This window comes from Primulina tabacum, chromosome 10 (genome assembly GCF_025594145.1).
Source record: "Primulina tabacum isolate GXHZ01 chromosome 10, ASM2559414v2, whole genome shotgun sequence".
NCBI lineage: Eukaryota > Viridiplantae > Streptophyta > Magnoliopsida > Lamiales > Gesneriaceae > Primulina > Primulina tabacum.
In genome coordinates, this window is record NC_134559.1 from 23,267,197 (window position 1) to 23,285,632 (window position 18,436).

Below are 18,436 nucleotides of genomic sequence, written 5' to 3' on the forward strand. Positions count from 1 at the left end.
TTCATGGATTTAGCACTCATCTCCCAGTTATCATTTTGTCTTCTTCGGCGTGTTGACTCTTAGCGCTGCTCGTATTTGATTAGTTTCTGGCGCACTTTTTGTCGTAGTCTAGGGTTATTTTGCTTACATATGTATTTATGTCCCTAGGCTACTTTGTCTTTATGTTTCTACTGCTTTAGCCTTTTTGAGGAGGTCTTGGTATAGTCCCCCTCCTCTTTTAGGTTTTCTTTCTGGGGCCGCATCCGGCGGTGTTTTCAAGGAAAAAAAAAACCCTAAAACCTAAACCCTAAACCCTAAACCCCTAAACCCTAAACCCATTTGCCCCAAATAATTTTTCTCTCCAGTGAATAGTGCCCCAAAAAAACCCAATTTTTCGTCCAAAAATCGCCGCCAATACGGCTGGCCTTTCGCCGCCGATTCCCGGCCGAATCACCGGTCCATCTGAAACGCCTCGTCGAGGCGACCAACATACTGAAATTTCAACTCATTCGGAGTTGATTTGCCCGTCCAATTTTATGTCTGAAAATTCGAAATTTCCGGCCAAAAAGTCATCCCCGACAAATTTAGCTCAGTTTCTTGCAAATGATATACCATTGGATTCGTCTCTTCAAGGCAAGTCTGCTGTCAAAATTTCATGCCAATCGGAGTTGATTTGCCCGTCCGATTTTAGTTCCAAAGTTCCGACGGCACTGTTCACTCGCGAGCCGTCCACCTTTTCGTCGATTCCGGCTAGCTCCGACCTTCGTTCTTCGATTAAAGCCCCGATCTGTGATCGTCTCCCTCAGGCGCTTCATTTCATTCCTTCCCCGTCATCCAATTCGTCTCTAGTAGACGGGAATTTCAGATCTACGAATCTCGCTCCAAAAACCCTAACGCCGACGGAGTTTGTCTTCAATTCCGGCAGCGTCGCCGCTCCGTTGGTAAATTCCTCTGGACCGTATACTCTACGTGACATGGGTAAGTCATTCATGTCTTCAATTTCTGCAAAATCCATCGGAGATGAAAACGCCCAAATTTCGATTTCATCTCAATTTCCGACTACTGTTCACTCCGATTTGATCCCTCCGCCGTCCGGTTCTGCTCCGGTTGGTACCGGTTCCATGTTCGTCGCGCCATCGCGGTTCCAAGGTGGTACTTCGACCGGAAAGTCAACGGTCAACAGTCAACGGTCAACGGTCAAACCCGAGATCGCAGAAAGTCGCTTCGGTTAATCCAGGTACTTCTTCGGGTTTTTCTGGCCCTACTGCTACTGTTACCCCTCCCCTGTCTTTTCGCGATGTTTTGGCCCCGTCGTCCTCTCGTACGACAAAGAACAGTTTTGTATATGTTCTTGGGTCGATGGATGAAATGCCTGCACCGTCCTTTAAGGACGGTAATCCTGGCATTCACTTCTCGGATGAGACTATTTCATCTTTATCTGCTCCGTTCAAGTTTGCTTTGGTTGGTAAAATTTCTGGCAACCGATCGATTGTGCCCAATCATGCTATATCTGCGGCTTTTACAACTTTCTGTTTTGGGCGACCGTATAATTTGAAATTCTTGCCAAGGGGTTTTCTTGTGATTGTCCTCTCCTGTGAGGAGGATTATGCTCGTCTCTGGACCAGGGGCAGTCTGTTTATCAGTCCACTTGGTATCAGACTCTCCAAGTGGACCCTGGAGTTCAATTTCCATGCGGAGTCTCCACTTGCCCCGGTTTGGGTCAGACTTCCGGAGTTACCACTCCATCTTTATGACAAAAAGAGCCTTTGTGCTCTTGCGAAGCTTTTTGGCACTCTCATTAAGATTGATGATCATACAGCAGATGGTACTCGGGGGGCTTTTGCTCGCATTTGTGTTTAGATCAATGTCTTGGAGCCCCCTGTCAAGTCCATCTGGGTGTCCTGGGGTGATCACTTACAAGAGATCGAGGTAGTTTATGAGAAGATTCCAGATTATTGTACTGATTGCAAGATGCTGGGGCATGCGACCAGTGTATGTTATTCGCACGGGAAGAATCCCCGTCAAGTTAGGCCCAGACCTGCTGGTTCTGTTCCCCCGCCTGCTCCGACACCTCCTGAGGGTGCTGCCCCTGTCATTGTTCCGGGACCACAGCCCCAGCTTCATGTCAATGGCCATGGTCCCCGACGTAGATAGAGACGGAGACCTGTTCGTCAGGCTCTTCCGAGGGATGATCCTCTTGCTTCGAACTCTTTTGGAGTTCTTTCCCATTTGCAGGAGACAGAGGTAGGCTCTGAGGAGCTTGGATTAGGTGTTCTTGATCCTTCTGTCGGTTTGAGTTCTCATCAGGAGGCCCCTATTTCTGACCGCCCTGAGGTCACGGTGGCTGAGGACGATGAGAGTGTTCCTTTTGTGGATTGCGTGGATGACCTTGGATCTCCAAGCCCGGATGTGGTGACTGTGTTTGTTGCCCAGGAGGTTTGTATTGAAAATCATAGCAGTCACTCGGTCCCATCTTTTCCTGCATCCCCTGCTGATGCAACTTCTATGCTGGACGAGTTGATTGCTCGCCAGGGATCCCCCATTCTTGAGATGATCCCCAGTCACATGTCGGCTGATGATCCTGATCAGGATTTCGATCGACACTCTGTGTCTGGATTTAGCTGTGGGTCTGAGTGTAATATTATGGACACTGACATGTCCAATCCCAGAAAAAGACCTCAGGATGATGGTCGGCGATCGCGTAAAAAGCGATCGGATCCTTCTTCCACCCGTTCCCCATGAATTGCTTAATCTGGAATATCTGGGGACTTCGAGGTTCGGAGTCCCAGCAGAGGCTTCATGCCTTTGTGAAGGAGAAACAGATTAAGGTTTTGGCTGTTTTGGAGCCCATGATCGATCTGGATCCGAGATTCATGACTCGTCGTTTGGGGTTTTCTGGAGTCATCTCTAATCTCTCCGGTCATATCTGGGTATTTTTTGCTGCTGATGTGAGGGCGGAGTGTGTTTTTGATCATGATCAGTTCCTTCACATCAGAATCTCTGCCTCTTTCTTGCCGACAGAGATATTTTGTTCTTTTGTCTATGCTAGATGTGATTATGTTCAGCGTAGGGATCTTTGGGCTTCTTTGCTTTTGGTTAAGCTCGTTTTGGGTCCATGGCTGGTTGGGGGCGACTTTAATGTCGTCAGGGATGAGTCTGAGTGCTTGGGCTCCCGTGGTGGTAGGTTGCTACCCATGGAGGAGTTCAATACTTTTATTCTTGATTCTGGTCTGATTGATGCGGGTTTTGAGGGGTCTTCGTTCACTTGGACGAACAAGACCATCTGGAAGCGGTTGGACAGGGTCTTGGTTTCTGTTGATTGGGGAGATCATTTCAGCTCAATTCGGGTTGAACATCTCGCTCGTACTGTCTCGGATCACTGTCCGCTTTTGGTTACCGCTCCTGTTTTTCCCCGTGGGCCGACCTCGTTTCGCTTCCAGCGTATGTGGGTTAGGCACCATGGTTTTTTGCAGAATGTGAGGCTTAATTGGAATCTGCCTTGCATTCTGAGCGGCATGCCTCGGCTTTTTGCCAAGCTGAAGCATCTCAAGCATCACCTCCAGTGGTGGAATCGGGATGTTTTTTGTAACATTTTTGATGGAATCACTGAGGCTGAGAGGGCTGTTCGTTCAGCTGAGACTGTCTGTGAGGCCGACCTTTCTGACGCGAATTGGACTTTGCTGTCCGATCGCAATGAGAATCTTGCCCGGATCACCGCCATGGAGGCGAATTTTTGGAAACAGAAAGCGGCTTTCCATTGGCTTGAGGATGGTGAGCGGAACACCAGACTCTTCCATATTATGGTGAGGAAAAAGCGCGTGGCGAACAAAATTTTCTGCATTTGGGAGAATGGGGTCTGCCTGACGTCTCAGCATTTGATTCAGCAGTCGGGAGCCTTGTTTTTCCAGGATCTTCTTACCGGGGAGCCCTCTGCGCTCGATTGCCCTGATTTTTCGGGCTTTCCCTCGGTTATCTCTGAGGTGGAGAATGATAGTATTGCTGCGATTCCCTCTTTGGAGGAGCTCCGCGCAACCGTCTTCTCCATTCACCCTGATAGCATTGCTGGCCCTGATGGCTTTTCTTCGGCATTCTTTCAGCATTGCTTGGAGATTGTCCATCAGGATGTTTTTGGTTCTGCTCTTGATTTTTTCCAGGGTTCTCCTATGCCTCAAGGCTTCACCGCCACCACGGTCACTCTGATTCCTAAAGTCGAAGGTGCACGCGCTTGGTCGGACTTCCGTCCGATCAGTCTGTGCAATGTCACGAACAAAATCATCTCGAAGCTGTTGTACTCTTGGTTGAGGGATGTGGTGGAGAGACTTGTTTTCCCGAAACAGAGTGTCTTCATTCCAGGGTCGGATGATCTCTGATAATATTCTCCTTGCCCAGGAGCTCACTCACAGTCTCACACTCCCCACTCGTGGTGGTAATGTCATCTTGAAGTTGGATATGGCCAAGGCCTATGATAGGGTTCAGTGGCATTTTCTATTTGACGTTTTGAGACATTTTGGTTTTTCAGAGCGTGTTGTGGCTTTGATCTCGGCCTGTATTTCCCATTGTCATTTCTCCGTGAACATCAATGGTTCTCTATCGGGGTTTTTTGGTTCAACCAGAGGCCTCCGGCAGGACGATCCATTGTCTCCCCTTCTCTTCATTTTGGGGGCGGAATATCTTTCTCGTGGCCTTGACCGCCTATACCTGCAGCATCCTGCGCTGAGGTATCGTTCTGATTGTGATATTTTGATTTCTCACCTAGCTTACGCTGATGATGTCATTATTTTTGCCAGTGGTGGGTCTCGTGGTATGCAGCGCCTTGTCGATTTTCTTCATCACTACGAGAACTGTTCGGGGCAGCGTGTGAATGCTGCCAAGAGTTCTTTGATTTTGCCTCCGAGGTGCTCTGGGCGCCTCCGCTCCCGGATTTTGCGCATCACCGGGTTTGCCGAGGGTCATCTGCCCCTCAAGTACCTCGGAGTTCCCGTTTATCGGGGTAATCGCACATGCTCCCTTTTTGAGCCCCTCCTACAGTCTGTTCGTAGGAAGTTAGAGGGTTGGGAGATTCGGACCCTCTCCCCGGGTAGCCGCATGACCCTGATACGTAGCGTGCTCCTCTCCATGCCGATTTATCTATTTCAGGTGGTTCAGCCACCCCTGGCTGTCATGGAGAAGCTTGAGCGGGCCTTTAATGCCTTCCTCTGGGGGTCGAGATCCTTGGAAAGGAAGTGGCACTGGGCCCGGTGGTCCCGGGCTTGCCTCCCCGTGCTTGAGGGGGGCCTTGGATTCCGCAGATTAAAAGATCTCGTGGAATGATGTCTATAAAATTATGGTTTCGATTTCAGCAGGGCTCCTCTTTATGGGCGAGATTCCTTTTCCGGAAGTATTGCCGGCTGGATGCTCCTGCCTGTGTCCCCGCCCGTGGTTTGATATCCCCCATTTGGCGTCGTCTCCTTAGGATCCGCCCTCGTACGGAGCCTGGCATTCGCTGGCGCGTTGGTCTTGGAGATGTATCCTTTTGGGATGACACTTGGCTCGGGGATGCTCCCTTGTCCTCCCGGTGTGTGGTCCGCGGGGGCCGTGATGTCCGGTTATCTCAGTTTTTGTTTGCGGGGTCCTGGGATTTTGATCGCCTAGGTGCGGTAGTTGCTCCTTCGGTAGCCGAGGAGATCGTTTTGATTCCTGTTCTTTCGAGAGAGCCAGATCTGGCACGCTGGATCCATAGCTCTGATGGTGCTTTTTCTGCGAGATCTGCTTGGGAGCTGATCCGTCAGCGTAATCCGTCTTCTGATATCTTCCGCCCGTGTTGGGGGAGGTGGTTGAGGCCTACCATGTCGTTCTTCCTCTGGAGATTCTGGCATCAGTGGCTCCCAGTTGATGAGGTACTCCAGCGCCGGGGTTTTGCGTTAGCTTCGAGATGTCAGTGTTGTGATATGTACGAGAGACTTGGTCTTGTCCCAGGGGGGCCATGTGCGGGAGTTTCTCCCCTGCATTGTTCTGTGGTTCCTCTGTACTGCGCGAAACGATGCTAAGCACCGTCATCTTCCCATCTTCTGGGAGACGGTGAAGTACCAGATTTTGTCTTACCTGCGTCTCGCCCACTCCGCGCGTACTGTCAAGCCCAGACATTGGCTAGGTGTGTTTATTGTGGCGAGATCGATGGGTATTTCGTGTGCTCTCCACAGATTACATAGGACGGCGAATGTTCGCTGGCTGCGACCGCCGTCCCGGTGTTTCAAGCTTAATGTGGATGGGAGCTCGCGTGGTATATATGGGGACTCTGCTGCTGGTGGCGTTGTTCGGGATGATTCCAGGAGGATTGTGCTCTAATTCAGCGAGTTTATTGGAGCTGGGTCTTCTCTCCGGGCTGAGCTTTGGGCGGTTTGGAGGGGTCTTCTCCTTTGTTCTGATCATTCTTTTTTCCCTCTTTGGATCGAGCTTGATTCTCTGACTTCTATTCAGCTCAATTGTTCCCGTCGATGTTGATGGAGCCTTGATCACATTGTATCTAGGGTTCTTGTCCTTTTGAGGGGCGGTCTGTTCATATTTCGCATATATTCCGGGAGGGTAATTCGGTGGCAGATGCGTTGGCGGCGAGGGCCCATACCCTTAGGCACTTTACCTTAGAGTTAGGTCCTTCCCTCCCTAGGCACATTTCCATACTTGCTCGCTCGGATACCTCCGGGCTTCCCTACCTGAGATATAGATCTTCTTAGCTGTTTGCAGCCCTTCCCTTCACTTGAATCCTTTTCTTCGATCTTTCTATATGTATATGTATATTTTTTCTTTGCAGGTACTGTTATTTCGGGGGTTTCTTTATTTCCCCGTTTTGCTAGTCTTGTGTGAGTTGGATCAGACACTCGCATCCACTTTGTCCTGTGCAAGTGGGCACAGACACTTGCACCCTCTTTGTTTTGCTCCATTGGGTTGGGGTGGGTCCCAGCATTTGCCTCGTAGGTGCTTTTCTTTGGACTACCCCAGTTATCTGGCGGGCGTTCTTTGCAGGCTTCTCCTTGCCCGCCGACTTCTGTTCTTATGTTTTTTGCCAATTGTTATGGAGTTTCTGGATATTTTCTCTCAGTGGTTTATTTGGCCTAGAGTTCCATTCATTCGCGTGACTCATGATGTGACTTTACAGCTGTTTACTTTTTTGACTGCGGGATCCTTTACAGCTGCCAGTTCTTGGATTAGGATGTATTTTTCAGATTGGCATTACATCGACAGACGGCTCAGAGATGGGTACCATCGATGGTCTTTTGCACCTACTTCTGAGCTGGATCACTACTGTTTAGATATGTTTCGCTTTGTTTTCATGTATTTAGCGCTGATCACTTGTGTTTATTTGTATTATGCATTTTACTTAGGGATTAGTTTTTGGCTTGTGTATTTGCCACCCTAGGTTTCTGTTTTTCTATTTGTATGACTAGCCTTTTGAGAGGTATTGATTTTATCCTCCTCTCTTTAGGTTTTATCTTTTATTTTGTGTTTGATGATATATACAGGTAGGGGTCTGCCTAACCCCCCCGCTTCCGGCGGTGTTTATCTTAAAAAAAAAAAACCCCTAAACCCTAAACCCCAAACCCCAAACCAAACCAAAACCAGACCAAAAAAAATGCTCTCAGAAAACACACACTAAAATCGTGAGAAAAAATACACAACTTTCGTCACTATTCACGCCCAACTGCCACTATGCTACCGTCACCGGATCCCGGCCGGCCACCACCACCACTTGAACTGCCATCGTCCGGCGACACTACCTACAAAATTTCAGAACATTTGGAGTTCGGCAACCCCTTCAATTTCACGCCTGAACATGCGCATTTTCCGTCCATCTTTTCGACAACGCCGTGTACTGCTCCTCTCGGCGCCGGACAGCCATCACTTGAATTGCCATTGCCAGACGATTCGATTGGTACCACCCTCGCTCACAATAAGTCAGTCATTCCACCGGAATCGGCGTTCAAAGTGACGCCTTCACTGTTCATCAAATCGCCGGAAATGCTTACTTCGATTCCGGCCGTTTCTTCCAACCTTGGTTCAATCCCATCCCCGATCTGTAATGCCCCCCCCCCCCACCCCCCCTAGACGATCACAATGGCACCGGTTTCAACTCCAACGCCGTTCTCAGTCGCCGGCGATTTTAGATCTACGATTCCAGCGAAGGGCGCGATCTTCACGTCTTCTTCTTCTTCGATTTCCGGCGTCTCCCCGGCGTATTTTTTCAATTCCTCTTCATGGATTGATCGTCCAGGCATGGGTAAGAGCCCTGTATCTTCAATTTCTGAAAAATCGATCGTGGCCGGAAACGCCCAAATTTCAATTTCATCTCATTTTCCGGCTACTGTTCCCTCTGATTTGACCCCTCCACCGACCGGTTCTGTGCTCTGCTCGCCGTCGCCGTTCACCGGTGGTCCTTCGATCGAAAAGTCAACCATAAAGTCAACGGTCAACGGTCAACAGTCAAACCCGAGATCGCGAAAAATCACTTCGGTTAATCCAGGTTCTTCTTCGGGTTTTTCTGGCCCTTTTGCTACTGTTACACCACCACTGTCTTTTTGAAATGTTTTGGCCCCGTCGTACTCTCGGACGACAAAGAATAGTTTCGAGGATGTTCTTGGGTCGATGGATGAGATGCCTGCACCGTCCTCTAAGGACGGTAAGCCGGGCATTCACTTCTCGGATGAGACTATTTCATCTTTATCTGCTCCGTTCAAGTTTGCTTTGGTCGGTAAAATTTCTGGCAACCGATCGATTGTGCCCAATCATGCTATATCTGCGGCTTTTACCACTTTCGGTTTTGGGCGACCGTATAATTTGAAATTCTTGCCAAGGGGTTTTCTTTTGATTGTCCTCTCCTGTGAGGAGGATTATGCACGTCTTTGGACCAAGGGCAGTTTGTTTATCGGTCCACTTGGTATCAGAATCTCCAAGTGGACCCTGGAGTTCAATTTCAAGGCGGAGTCCCCACTTGCTCTGGTTTGGGTCCGACTTCCGGAGTTACCACTCCATCTTTATGACAAGAAGAGCCTTTGTGCTCTTGCGAAGCTTTTGGGCACTCCCATTAAGATTGATGATCACACAGCAGATGGTACTCGGGGAGCCTTTGCTCGCATTTGAGTTGAGATTAATGTCTTGGAGCCCCCTGTCCAGTCCATCTGGGTGTCTTGGGGTGATCACGTTCAGGAGATTGAGGTAGTCTATGAGAAGATTCCAACTTATTGTTCTGATTGCAAAATGCTGGGGCATGCGACCACTGTTTGTTATTCGCATGGGAAGAATCCCCGTCAGTTCCGGATCAGACCTGCTGGTACTGTTCCCCCGACTCAAGATGAGACTGTGGGAAAGCCACACCAGGAGGGAGCTGCCCCTGAGGTTGTTCCGGGACCACAGCCCCAGCTTCATGTTAATGGCCATGGTCCCCGACGTAGAAAGAGACGGCGGCCTGTTCGTCATGCTCTCCCGAGGGATGATCCTCTTGCTTCGAACTCTTGTGGAGTTCTTTCCCATTTGCAGGAGACAGAGGTAGGCTCTGAGGAGCTTGGATTAGGTGTTCCTGATCCCTCTGTCGGTTTGAGTTCTCATCAAGAGGCCCCTATTTCTGACCGCCCTGAGGTCACGGTGGCTGAGGACGATGAGAGTGTTCCTTATGTGGATTGCGTGGATGACCTTGGATCTCCACGCCCGGATGTGGTGACTGTGTTTGTCCCCCCGGAGGTTTGTATTGAAAATCATAGCAGCCACTCGGTCCAATCTTTTCCTGCATCCTCTGCTGATGCCACTTCTATGCTGGACGAGTTGATTGCTCGACAGGAACCCCCTATTCTTGAGATTATTCCCAGTCACATGTTGGCTGATGATCCTGATCAGGATTTTGATCGACATTCTGTGTCTGGAGTTAGCTGTGGGTCTGAGTGTAGTATTCTGGACACTGACATGTCCAATCCCAGAAAAAGACCTCAGGATGATGGTCGGCGATCACGTAAAAAGCGATCGCATCCTTCTTCCACCCATTCCCCATGAATTGCTTAATCTGGAATATCCGGGGACTTCGTGGTTCGGAGTCCCAGCAAAGGCTTCATGCCTTTGTGAAGGAGAAACAGATTAAGGTTTTGGCTGTTTTGGAGCTCATGATTGATATGGATCCGAGATTCATGACTCGCCGTTTGGGGTTTTCTGGAGTCATCTCTAATCTCTCCGGTCATATTTGGGTTTTTTTTGCTGCTGATGTGAGGGCGGAGTGTGTTTTTGATCATGCTCAGTTCCTTAACATCAGAGTCTCCGCCTCTTTCTTGCCGACAGAGATATTTTGTTCTTTTGTCTAAGCTAGATGTGATTATGTTCAGCGTAGGGATCTTTGGGCTTCCTTGCTTTTGGTTAAGCCTGTTTTGGGTCCCTGGCTGGTTGGGGGCGACTTTAATGTCGTCAGGGATGCGTCTGAGTGCTTGGGCTCCCGTGGTGGTAGGTTGCTACCCATGGAGGAGTTCAACACTTTTATTCTTGATTCTGGCCTGATCGATGCTGGTTTTGAGGAGTCTTCGTTCACTTGGACGAATAAGACCATTTGGAAGCGGTTGGACAGAGTCTTGGTTTCTGTTGATTGGGGAGATCATTTCAGCTCGATTCGAGTTGAACATCTCGCTCGTACTGTCTCGGATCATTGTCCGCTTTTGATTACCGCTCCTGTTTTTGCCCGTGGGCCGAGCTCGTTTCGCTTCATGCGTTTGTGGGTTAGGCACCATGGTTTTTTGCAGACTGTGAGGCTTAACTGGAATCTGCCTTGCAGTCTGATCGGCATGCCTCGGCTTTTTGCAAAGATGAAGCATCTCAAGCATCACCTCCGGTGGTGTAATCGGGATGTTTTTGGTAACATCTTTGATAGACTCACTGCGGCTGAGAGGGCTGTTCGTTCAGCCGAGGCTGTCTGTGAGGCCGACCTTTCTGATGCGAATTGGACTTCACTGTCCGATCGCAATGAGGATCTGGCCCGTATCACCGCCATGGAGGCGGATTTTTGGAAACAGAAAGCGGCTTGCCATTGGCTTGAGGATGGTGAGCGGAACACCAAACTCTTCCATAATATGGTGAGGAAAAAGCGCGTGGCCAATAAAATTTTCCGCATTTGGGAGAATGGGGTCGGCCTGACGTCTCAGGATTTTATTCAACAGTCGGGAGCCTTGTTTTTCCAAGATCTTCTTACCGGGGAGCCCTCTGCGCTCGATTGCCCTGATTTTTCGGGTTTTCCCTCCGTTATCTCTGCCGTGGAGAATGATGGTTTTGCTGCGATTCCCTCATTGGAGGAGGTCCGCGCGACTGTCTTCTCCATTCACCCTGATAGCGTTGCTGGCCCTTATGGCTTTTCTTCGGCGTTCTTTCAGCATTGCTGGGAGATTGTCCATCAGAATGTTTTTGGTGCTGTTCTTGATTTTTTCCAGGGATCTCCTATGCCTCAGTGTTTTACCGCCACCACGATCACTCTGATTCCCAAAGTCGAGGGTGCACGCGCCTGGTCGGACTTCCGTCCGATCAGTCTGTGCAATGTCACGAACAAAATCGTCTCGAAGCTGTTGTACTCTCGGTTGAGGGATGTGGTGGAGAGACTTGTTTCCCCGAATCAGAGTGGCTTCGTTCCGGGTCGGATGATCTCGGATAATATTCTTCTTGCCCAAGAGCTCACTCACAGAATTACTCTCCCCACTCGTTGTGGTAATGTCATCTTGAAGTTGGATATGGCCAAGGCCTATGATAGGGTTCAGTGGCATTTCCTATTGGACGTTTTGAGACATTTTGGTTTTTCAGAGCGTGTTGTGGCTTTGATCTCGGCCTGTATTTCCCATTGTCATTTCTCCGTGAACATCAATGGTTCTCTATCGGGGTTTTTTGGTTCAACCAGAGGCCTCCGGCAGGACGATCCATTGTCTCCCCTTCTCTTCATTTTGGGGGCGGAATATCTTTCTCGTGGCCTTGACCGCCTCTACCTGCAGCATCCTGCGCTCAGGTACCGTTCTGATTGTGCTATTTTGATCTCCCACCTGGCGTATGCTGATGATGTCATTATTTTTTCCAGTGGTGGGTCTCGTGGTATGCAGTGCCTTGTAGACTTTCTGCATCACTACGAGAACTGTTCGGGGTAGCGTGTGAATGCTGCCAAGAGTTCTTTGATTTTGCCTCCGAGGTGCTCTGGGCGCCTCCACTCCCGGCTTTTGCGCATCACCGGGTTCGCCGAGGGTCATCTGCCCCTCAATTACCTCGGAGTTCCCCTTTATCGGGGTAATCGGACATGCTCCCTTTTCGAGCCCCTCCTACAGTCTGTTCGTAGGAAGTTAGAGGGTTGGAAGATTCGGACCCTCTCTCCGGGTAGCCACATGACCCTGATACGCAGTGTGCTCCTCTCCATGCCGATTTATCTGTTTCAGGTGGTTCAGCCACCTCTGGCTGTCATGGAGAAGCTTGAGCTGACATTCAATGCCTTCCTCTGGGGGTCGAGACCCTTGGAGAAGAAGTGGCATTGGGCACGGTGGTCCCGGGTTTGTCTCCCCGTGCCTGAGGGTGGCCTTGGCTTCCGCAGATTGAAAGATCTCGTGGAATGCTTTTCTATAAAATTGTGGTTCAGATTTCGGCAGGGCTCCTCTCTCTAGGCGAGATTCCTTTTTCGGAAAAATTACCGACTGTATGCTCCTGCCTGTGTCCCCGCCCGTGGTTCTATATCCCCCATTTGGCGTCGTCTCCTCGGGATCCGCCCTCGCGCGGAGCCTGGCATTCGCTGGCGAGTTGGACTCGGAGATGTTTCCTTTTGGGATGACACTTGGTTTGGGGACGTTCCTTTGTCCTCCCGGTGTGTGGTCCGCGGGGGCCGTGATGTTCGGATCTCTCATTTTCTATCTGAGGATTCCTGGGATTTTGATCGCCTTTGTGCGGTTGTTGCTCCTTCGATTGCCGAGGAGATTGTTTTGATTCCTGTTCTTGCGGGAGACCCTGATCTGGCACGATGGATCCATAGCTCCGATGGTGCTTTCTCTATGAGATCTGCTTGGGAGCTGATTCGTCAGCGTGCTCCGTCTTCTGATATATTCCGCCCGTGTTGGGGGAGTTGGTTGAGGCCTACCATGCCGTTCTTCCTATGGAGATTCTGGTATCAGTGGATCCCTGTTGATGAGGTGCTCCAGCGCCGGGGTTTTGCGTTAGCCTCGAGATGTCAGTGTTGTGATATGTCAGAGACATTCCCACACATATTCATTCGCAGCCCGGTTGCTCGGTCTGTCTGGCACTTCTTTGGCGCCGTGTTTTGGGTTCGTATTCCCGACACTGAGGATTTCAGTTTGTTCCTCGGTGCGTGGAAGAGGGATTTGGTCTGGTCCCGGGGGGGCCACGTGCGGGAGTTTCTCCCCTGCATCGTTCTGTGGTTCCTCTGGACTGCGAGGAACGATGCTAAGCACCGTCGTCTTCCCATCTCTGGGGAGACGGTGAAGTACCAGATTTTGTCTTACCTGCGTCTTGCCCACTCTGCGCGTACTGTCAAGCCCAGACATTGGATGGGTGTGTTTCATGTGGCGCGATTGATGGGTATTTCGGTCGCTCTCCACAGATTCCATAGGACGGCGATTGTTAGCTGGCTGCGACCGCCATCCGGGTGTTTCAAGCTTAATGTGGATGGGAGCTCGCGTGGTCTATCTGGGGACTCCTTTGCTGGTGGCGTTGTTCGGAATGATTCCGGGAGGGTTGTGCTCTCATTCAGCGAGTTCATTGGAGCTGGGTCTTCTCTCCGGGCTGGGCTTTGGGCGGTTTGGAGGGGTCTTCTTCTTTGTTCTGATCATTCTTTTTTCCCTCTTTTGATCGAGCTTGATTCTCTGACTTCTATTCAGCTCATTCGTTCCCGTCGATGTTGCTGGGATCTTGATCACATTGTATCCAGGATTCTGGTCCTTTTGAGGGGGCGGTCTGTTCATATTTCGCATATATTCCGGGAGGGTAATTCGGTGGCAGATGCGTTGGCGGCGAGGGCCCATACCCTTAGGCACTTTACCTTTGAGATAGGTCCTTCCCTCCCTCGGCACATTTCCATACTTGCTCGCTCGGATACCTCCGGGCTTCCCTACCTGAGATATAGATCTTCTTAGCTGTTTGCAGCCCTTCCCTTCACTTGGATCCATTTCTTCGATCTTTCTATATGTATATGTATATTTTTTCTTTGCAGGTACTGTAATTTCGGGGGTTTCTTTATAGTGGGACCAGACACTTGCACCCTCCTTGTTTTGCTACATTGGGTTGGGGTGGGTCCCAGCACTTGCCTCGTTGGTGCTTTTCTTTGGACTACCCCTGTTATCTGGTGGGCGTTCTCTGCAGGCTTCTCCTTGTCCGCCGACTTCTGTTCTTATGTTTTTTGCCGAGTGATATGGAGTTTCTTGATATTTTCTCTCTGTGGTTTATTTGGCCTAGAGTTCCATTCATTCGCGTGACTCATGATGCGACTTTACAGCTGTTTACTTTTTTGACTGCGGGATCCTTTACAGCTGCCAGTTCTTGGATTAGGATGTACTTTTCATATTGGCATTACACCGACAGACAGCTCAGAGATGGGTACCATCGATGGTCTTTTGCACCTACTTCTCAGCTGGATCACTACTGTTTAGATATGTTTCGCTTTGTTTTCATGTATTTAGCGCTGATCGCTTGTGTTTATTTGTATTAAGCATTTTACTTAGGGATTAGTTTTTGGCTTGTGTATTTGCCACCCTAGGTTTCTGTTTTTCTATTTGTATGACTAGCCTTTTGAGAGGTGTTGATTTTATCCTCCTCTCTTTAGGTTTTATCTTGTATTTTGTGTTTGATGATATATACAGGTAGGGGTCTGCCTAACCCCCCCGCTTCCGGCGGTGTTTATCTTTAAAAAAAAAAAAAAAACCCTAAACCCTAAACTGGCTTCATTCCGGGCCGGATGATCTCTGATAATATTCTCCTTGCCCAGGAGCTCACTCACAGTCTCACTCTCCCCACTCGTGGTGGTAATGTCATCTTGAAATTGGATATGGCCAAGGCCGATGATAGGATCCAGTGGCATTTCCTATTTGACGTTTTGAGAGATTTTGGTTTTTCAGAGAGGATTGTGGCTTTGGTCTCGGCCTGTATTTCCCATTGTCATTTCTCCGTGAACATCAATGGCTCTCTATCGGGGTTTTTTGGTTCCACCAGAGGCCTCTGGCAGGGCGATCCATTGTCTCCCCTTCTCTTCGTTTTGGGGGCGGAGTATCTTTCTCGTGGCCTTGACCGCTTATACCTGCAACATCTAGAGCTGAGGTATCGTTCTGATTGTGATATTTTGATTTCCCACCTGGCTTACGCTGATGGTGTCATTATTTTTGCCAGTGGTGGGTCTCGTGGTATGCAGCGCCTTGTCGATTTTCTTCATCACTACGAGAACTGTTCAGGGCAGCGTGTGAATGCTGCCAAGAGTTCTTTGATTTTGCCTCTGAGGTGCTCTGGGCGCCTCTGCTCACGGCTTTCGCGCATCACCGGGTTTGCCGAGGGTCATCTACCCCTCAAGTACCTCGGAGTTCCCCTTTATCTGGGTAATCGCACATGCTCCCTTTTTGAGCCCCTCCTACAGTCTGTTCGTAGGAAGTTAGAGGGTTGGGAGATTCGCACCCTCTCCCCGGGTAGCCGCATGACCCTGATACGTAGCGTGCTCCTCTCCATGCCGATTTATCTGTTTCAGGTGGTTCAGCCACCCCTGGCTGTCATTGAGAAGCTTGAGCGGGCCTTTAATGCCTTCCTTTGGGGGTCGAGACCCTTGGAAAGGAAGTGGCACTGGGCCCGGTGGTCCCGGGCTTGCCTCCCCATGCTTGAGGGGGGCCTTGGATTCCGCAAATTGAAAGATCGTGGAATGATGTCTATAAAATTATGGTTCCGATTTCAGCAGGGCTCCTCTTTATGGGCGAGATTCCTTTTTCGGAAGTATTGCTGGCTGGATGCTCCTGCCTGTGTCCCCGCCCGTGGTTTGATATCCCCCATTTGGCGTCGTCTCCTTAGGATCCGCCCTCGTGCGGAGCCTGGCATTTGCTGGCGCGTTGGTCTTGGAGATGTATCCTTTTGGGATGACACTTGGCTCGGGGATGCTCCCTTGTCCTCCCGGTGTGTGATCCACGGGGGCCGTTATGTCTGGTTATCTCAGTTTTTGTCTGAGGGGTCCTGGGATTTTCATCGCCTGTGTGTGGTAGTTGCTCCATCGGTAGCCGAGGAGATCGTTTTGATTCCTGTTCTTTCGGGAGAGCACGATCTGGCACGCTGGATCCATAGCTCTGATGGTGCTTTTTCTGCGAGATCTGCTTGGGAGCTGATCCGTCAGCGTGCTCCGTCTTCTGATATCTTCCGCCCGTGTTGGGGGAGCTGGTTGAGGCCTACCATGTCGTTCTTCCTCTAGAGATTCTGGCATCAGTGGCTCCCAGTTGATGAGGTACTCTAGCGCCGGGGTTTTGCGTTAGCTTCGAGATGTCAGTGTTGTGATATGTACGAGACATTCACACACATATTCCTTCGCAGCCCGGTAGCTCGGTCTGTTTGGCGTTTCTTTTGCGCCGTTTTTCGGGTCCGTATTCCCGACACTGAGGATTTCAGTTTGTTCCTCAGTGCGTGGAAAAGAGACTTGGTCTGGTCCAAGGGGGGCCATGTGCGGGAGTTTCTCCCCTGCATTGTTCTGTGGTTCCTCTAGACTGCGCGGAACGATGCTAAGCACCGTCATCTTCCCATCTCTTGGGAGACGGTGAAGTATCAGATTTTGTCTTACCTGTGTCTCGCCTACTCTGCGCGTACTGTTAAGCCCAGACATTGGCTGGGTGTGTTTAATGTGGCGAGATCGATGGGTATTTCGGTTTCTCTCCACAGATTACATAGGACGGCGATTGTTCGCTGGCTGCGACCGTCGTCCGAGTGCTTCAAGCTTAATGTGGGTGGGAGCTCGCGTGGTATATCTGCGGACTCTGCTGCTGGTGGCGTTGTTCGGGATGATTCTGGGAGGATTGTGTTCTCATTCAGCGAGTTCATTGGAGCTGGGTCTTCTCTCCGGGCTGAGCTTTGGGCGGTTTGGAGGGGTCTTCTCCTTTGTTCTGATCATTCTTTTTTTCCTCTTTGGATCGAGCTTGATTCTCTGACTTCTATTCAGCTCCTTCGTTCCCATCGATGTTGCTGGGAACTTGATCACATTGTATCCAGGATTCTGGTCCTTTTGAGGGGGCGGTCTGTTAATATCTCGCATATATTCTGGGAGGGTAATTCGGTGGCAGTTGTCTTCCTCGCCTTGGGTCTTAGAGCTTTTATGACTTGAGCTGGATTACGGTCCTCCTTTTGAGCAAGTGGGCCCAGACACTTGCACACTCCTTGTTTTGCTTCATTGGGTTGGGGTGGGTCCCAGCACTTGCCTCGTTGGTGCTTTTCTTTGGACTACCCCTTTTATTTGGCGGGCGTTCTCTACAGGCTTCTCCTTGTCCGTTGACTTCTATTCTTATGTTTTTGCCGAGTGATATGGAGTTTCTGGATATTTTCTCTCAGTGGTTTATCTGGCCTAGATTTCCATTCATTCGCGTGACTCATGATGTTACTTTACAGCTGTTTATTTTTTTTACTGCGGGATCCTATACAGTTGCCAGTTCTTGGATTAGGATGTACTTTTCAGGTTGGCATTACATCGACAGACGGCTCAGAGATGGGTACCATCGATGGTCTTTTGCACTTACTTCTGAGCTGGATCACTACTGTTTAGATATGTTTCGCTTTGTTTTCATGTATTTAGCGCTGATCACTTGTGTTTATTTGTATTACACATTTTACTTAGGGATTAGTTTTTGGCTTGTGTATTTGCCACCCTAGGTTTCTGCTTTCTATTTGTATGACTAGCCTTTTGAGAGGTGTTCATTTTATCCTCCTCTCTTTAGGTTTTATCTTGTATTTTGTGTTTGATGATATATACAGGTAGGGGTCTGCCTAACCCCCCGCTTCCGGCGGTGTTTATCTGAAAAAAAAAAAAAAAAACCCCTTAACCCCAAACCCTAAACCCTAAACCAAACCAAACCAACCAAAACCGAGAAAAACGCTCTGAAGAAAAAAAATTTCCAAAATTACCCCCAATTTTGCACTATTCAAGTCATTACCGCCGCCATGTCACCGTCGCCGGATCCCGGCCGGCGACCACTCCCATTAGAACCGCCTCCCCTCGCCGATCAACATACCAAAATCTCAGACCGATTGGATTCCGGCAACGTCCCCGATTTTCAGATCGAAATTTTGCCTGTTTTTACTTCTTCTTCGTCGCCGGCGGCCGCTGCTCTTCCCGGCACCGGAGGTACTTCTCTTGTATCGGTTTTTAGTCAGCTTTCCAGTGATACCCATGCGCGACCAGATTATTCACCACAGCCGCCGTGTTCTTCGTTTTTTTCCTCGGCGCCACTGTTCACGTCTGCGCCGTCTGGTTTTCTTC

At 49.8% G+C, this 18,436-nt stretch overlaps 2 protein-coding genes across 2 annotated transcripts in view; both read left to right on the plus strand.

The window, feature by feature from the left end:
- Positions 1-18,003, plus strand: part of LOC142505786 (uncharacterized) — a 37,309-nt gene extending 19,306 nt beyond the window's left edge. The window contains exon 2 of the mRNA XM_075618895.1: positions 17,932-18,003. The gene's annotated coding sequence lies outside the window, so the exon portion shown is untranslated. The remainder of the gene's footprint in view (positions 1-17,931) is intronic.
- Positions 2,718-8,033, plus strand: LOC142504979 (uncharacterized). The gene is made up of 8 exons (XM_075617811.1): positions 2,718-3,281; positions 3,453-3,704; positions 3,852-4,333; positions 4,593-5,010; positions 5,322-5,788; positions 6,159-6,294; positions 6,767-7,212; positions 7,913-8,033. The coding sequence occupies exons 1-8, from the start codon at positions 2,718-2,720 to the stop codon at positions 8,031-8,033; spliced, it is 2,886 nt and encodes a 961-aa protein (XP_075473926.1).
- Positions 18,004-18,436: the final 433 nt, after the last annotated feature.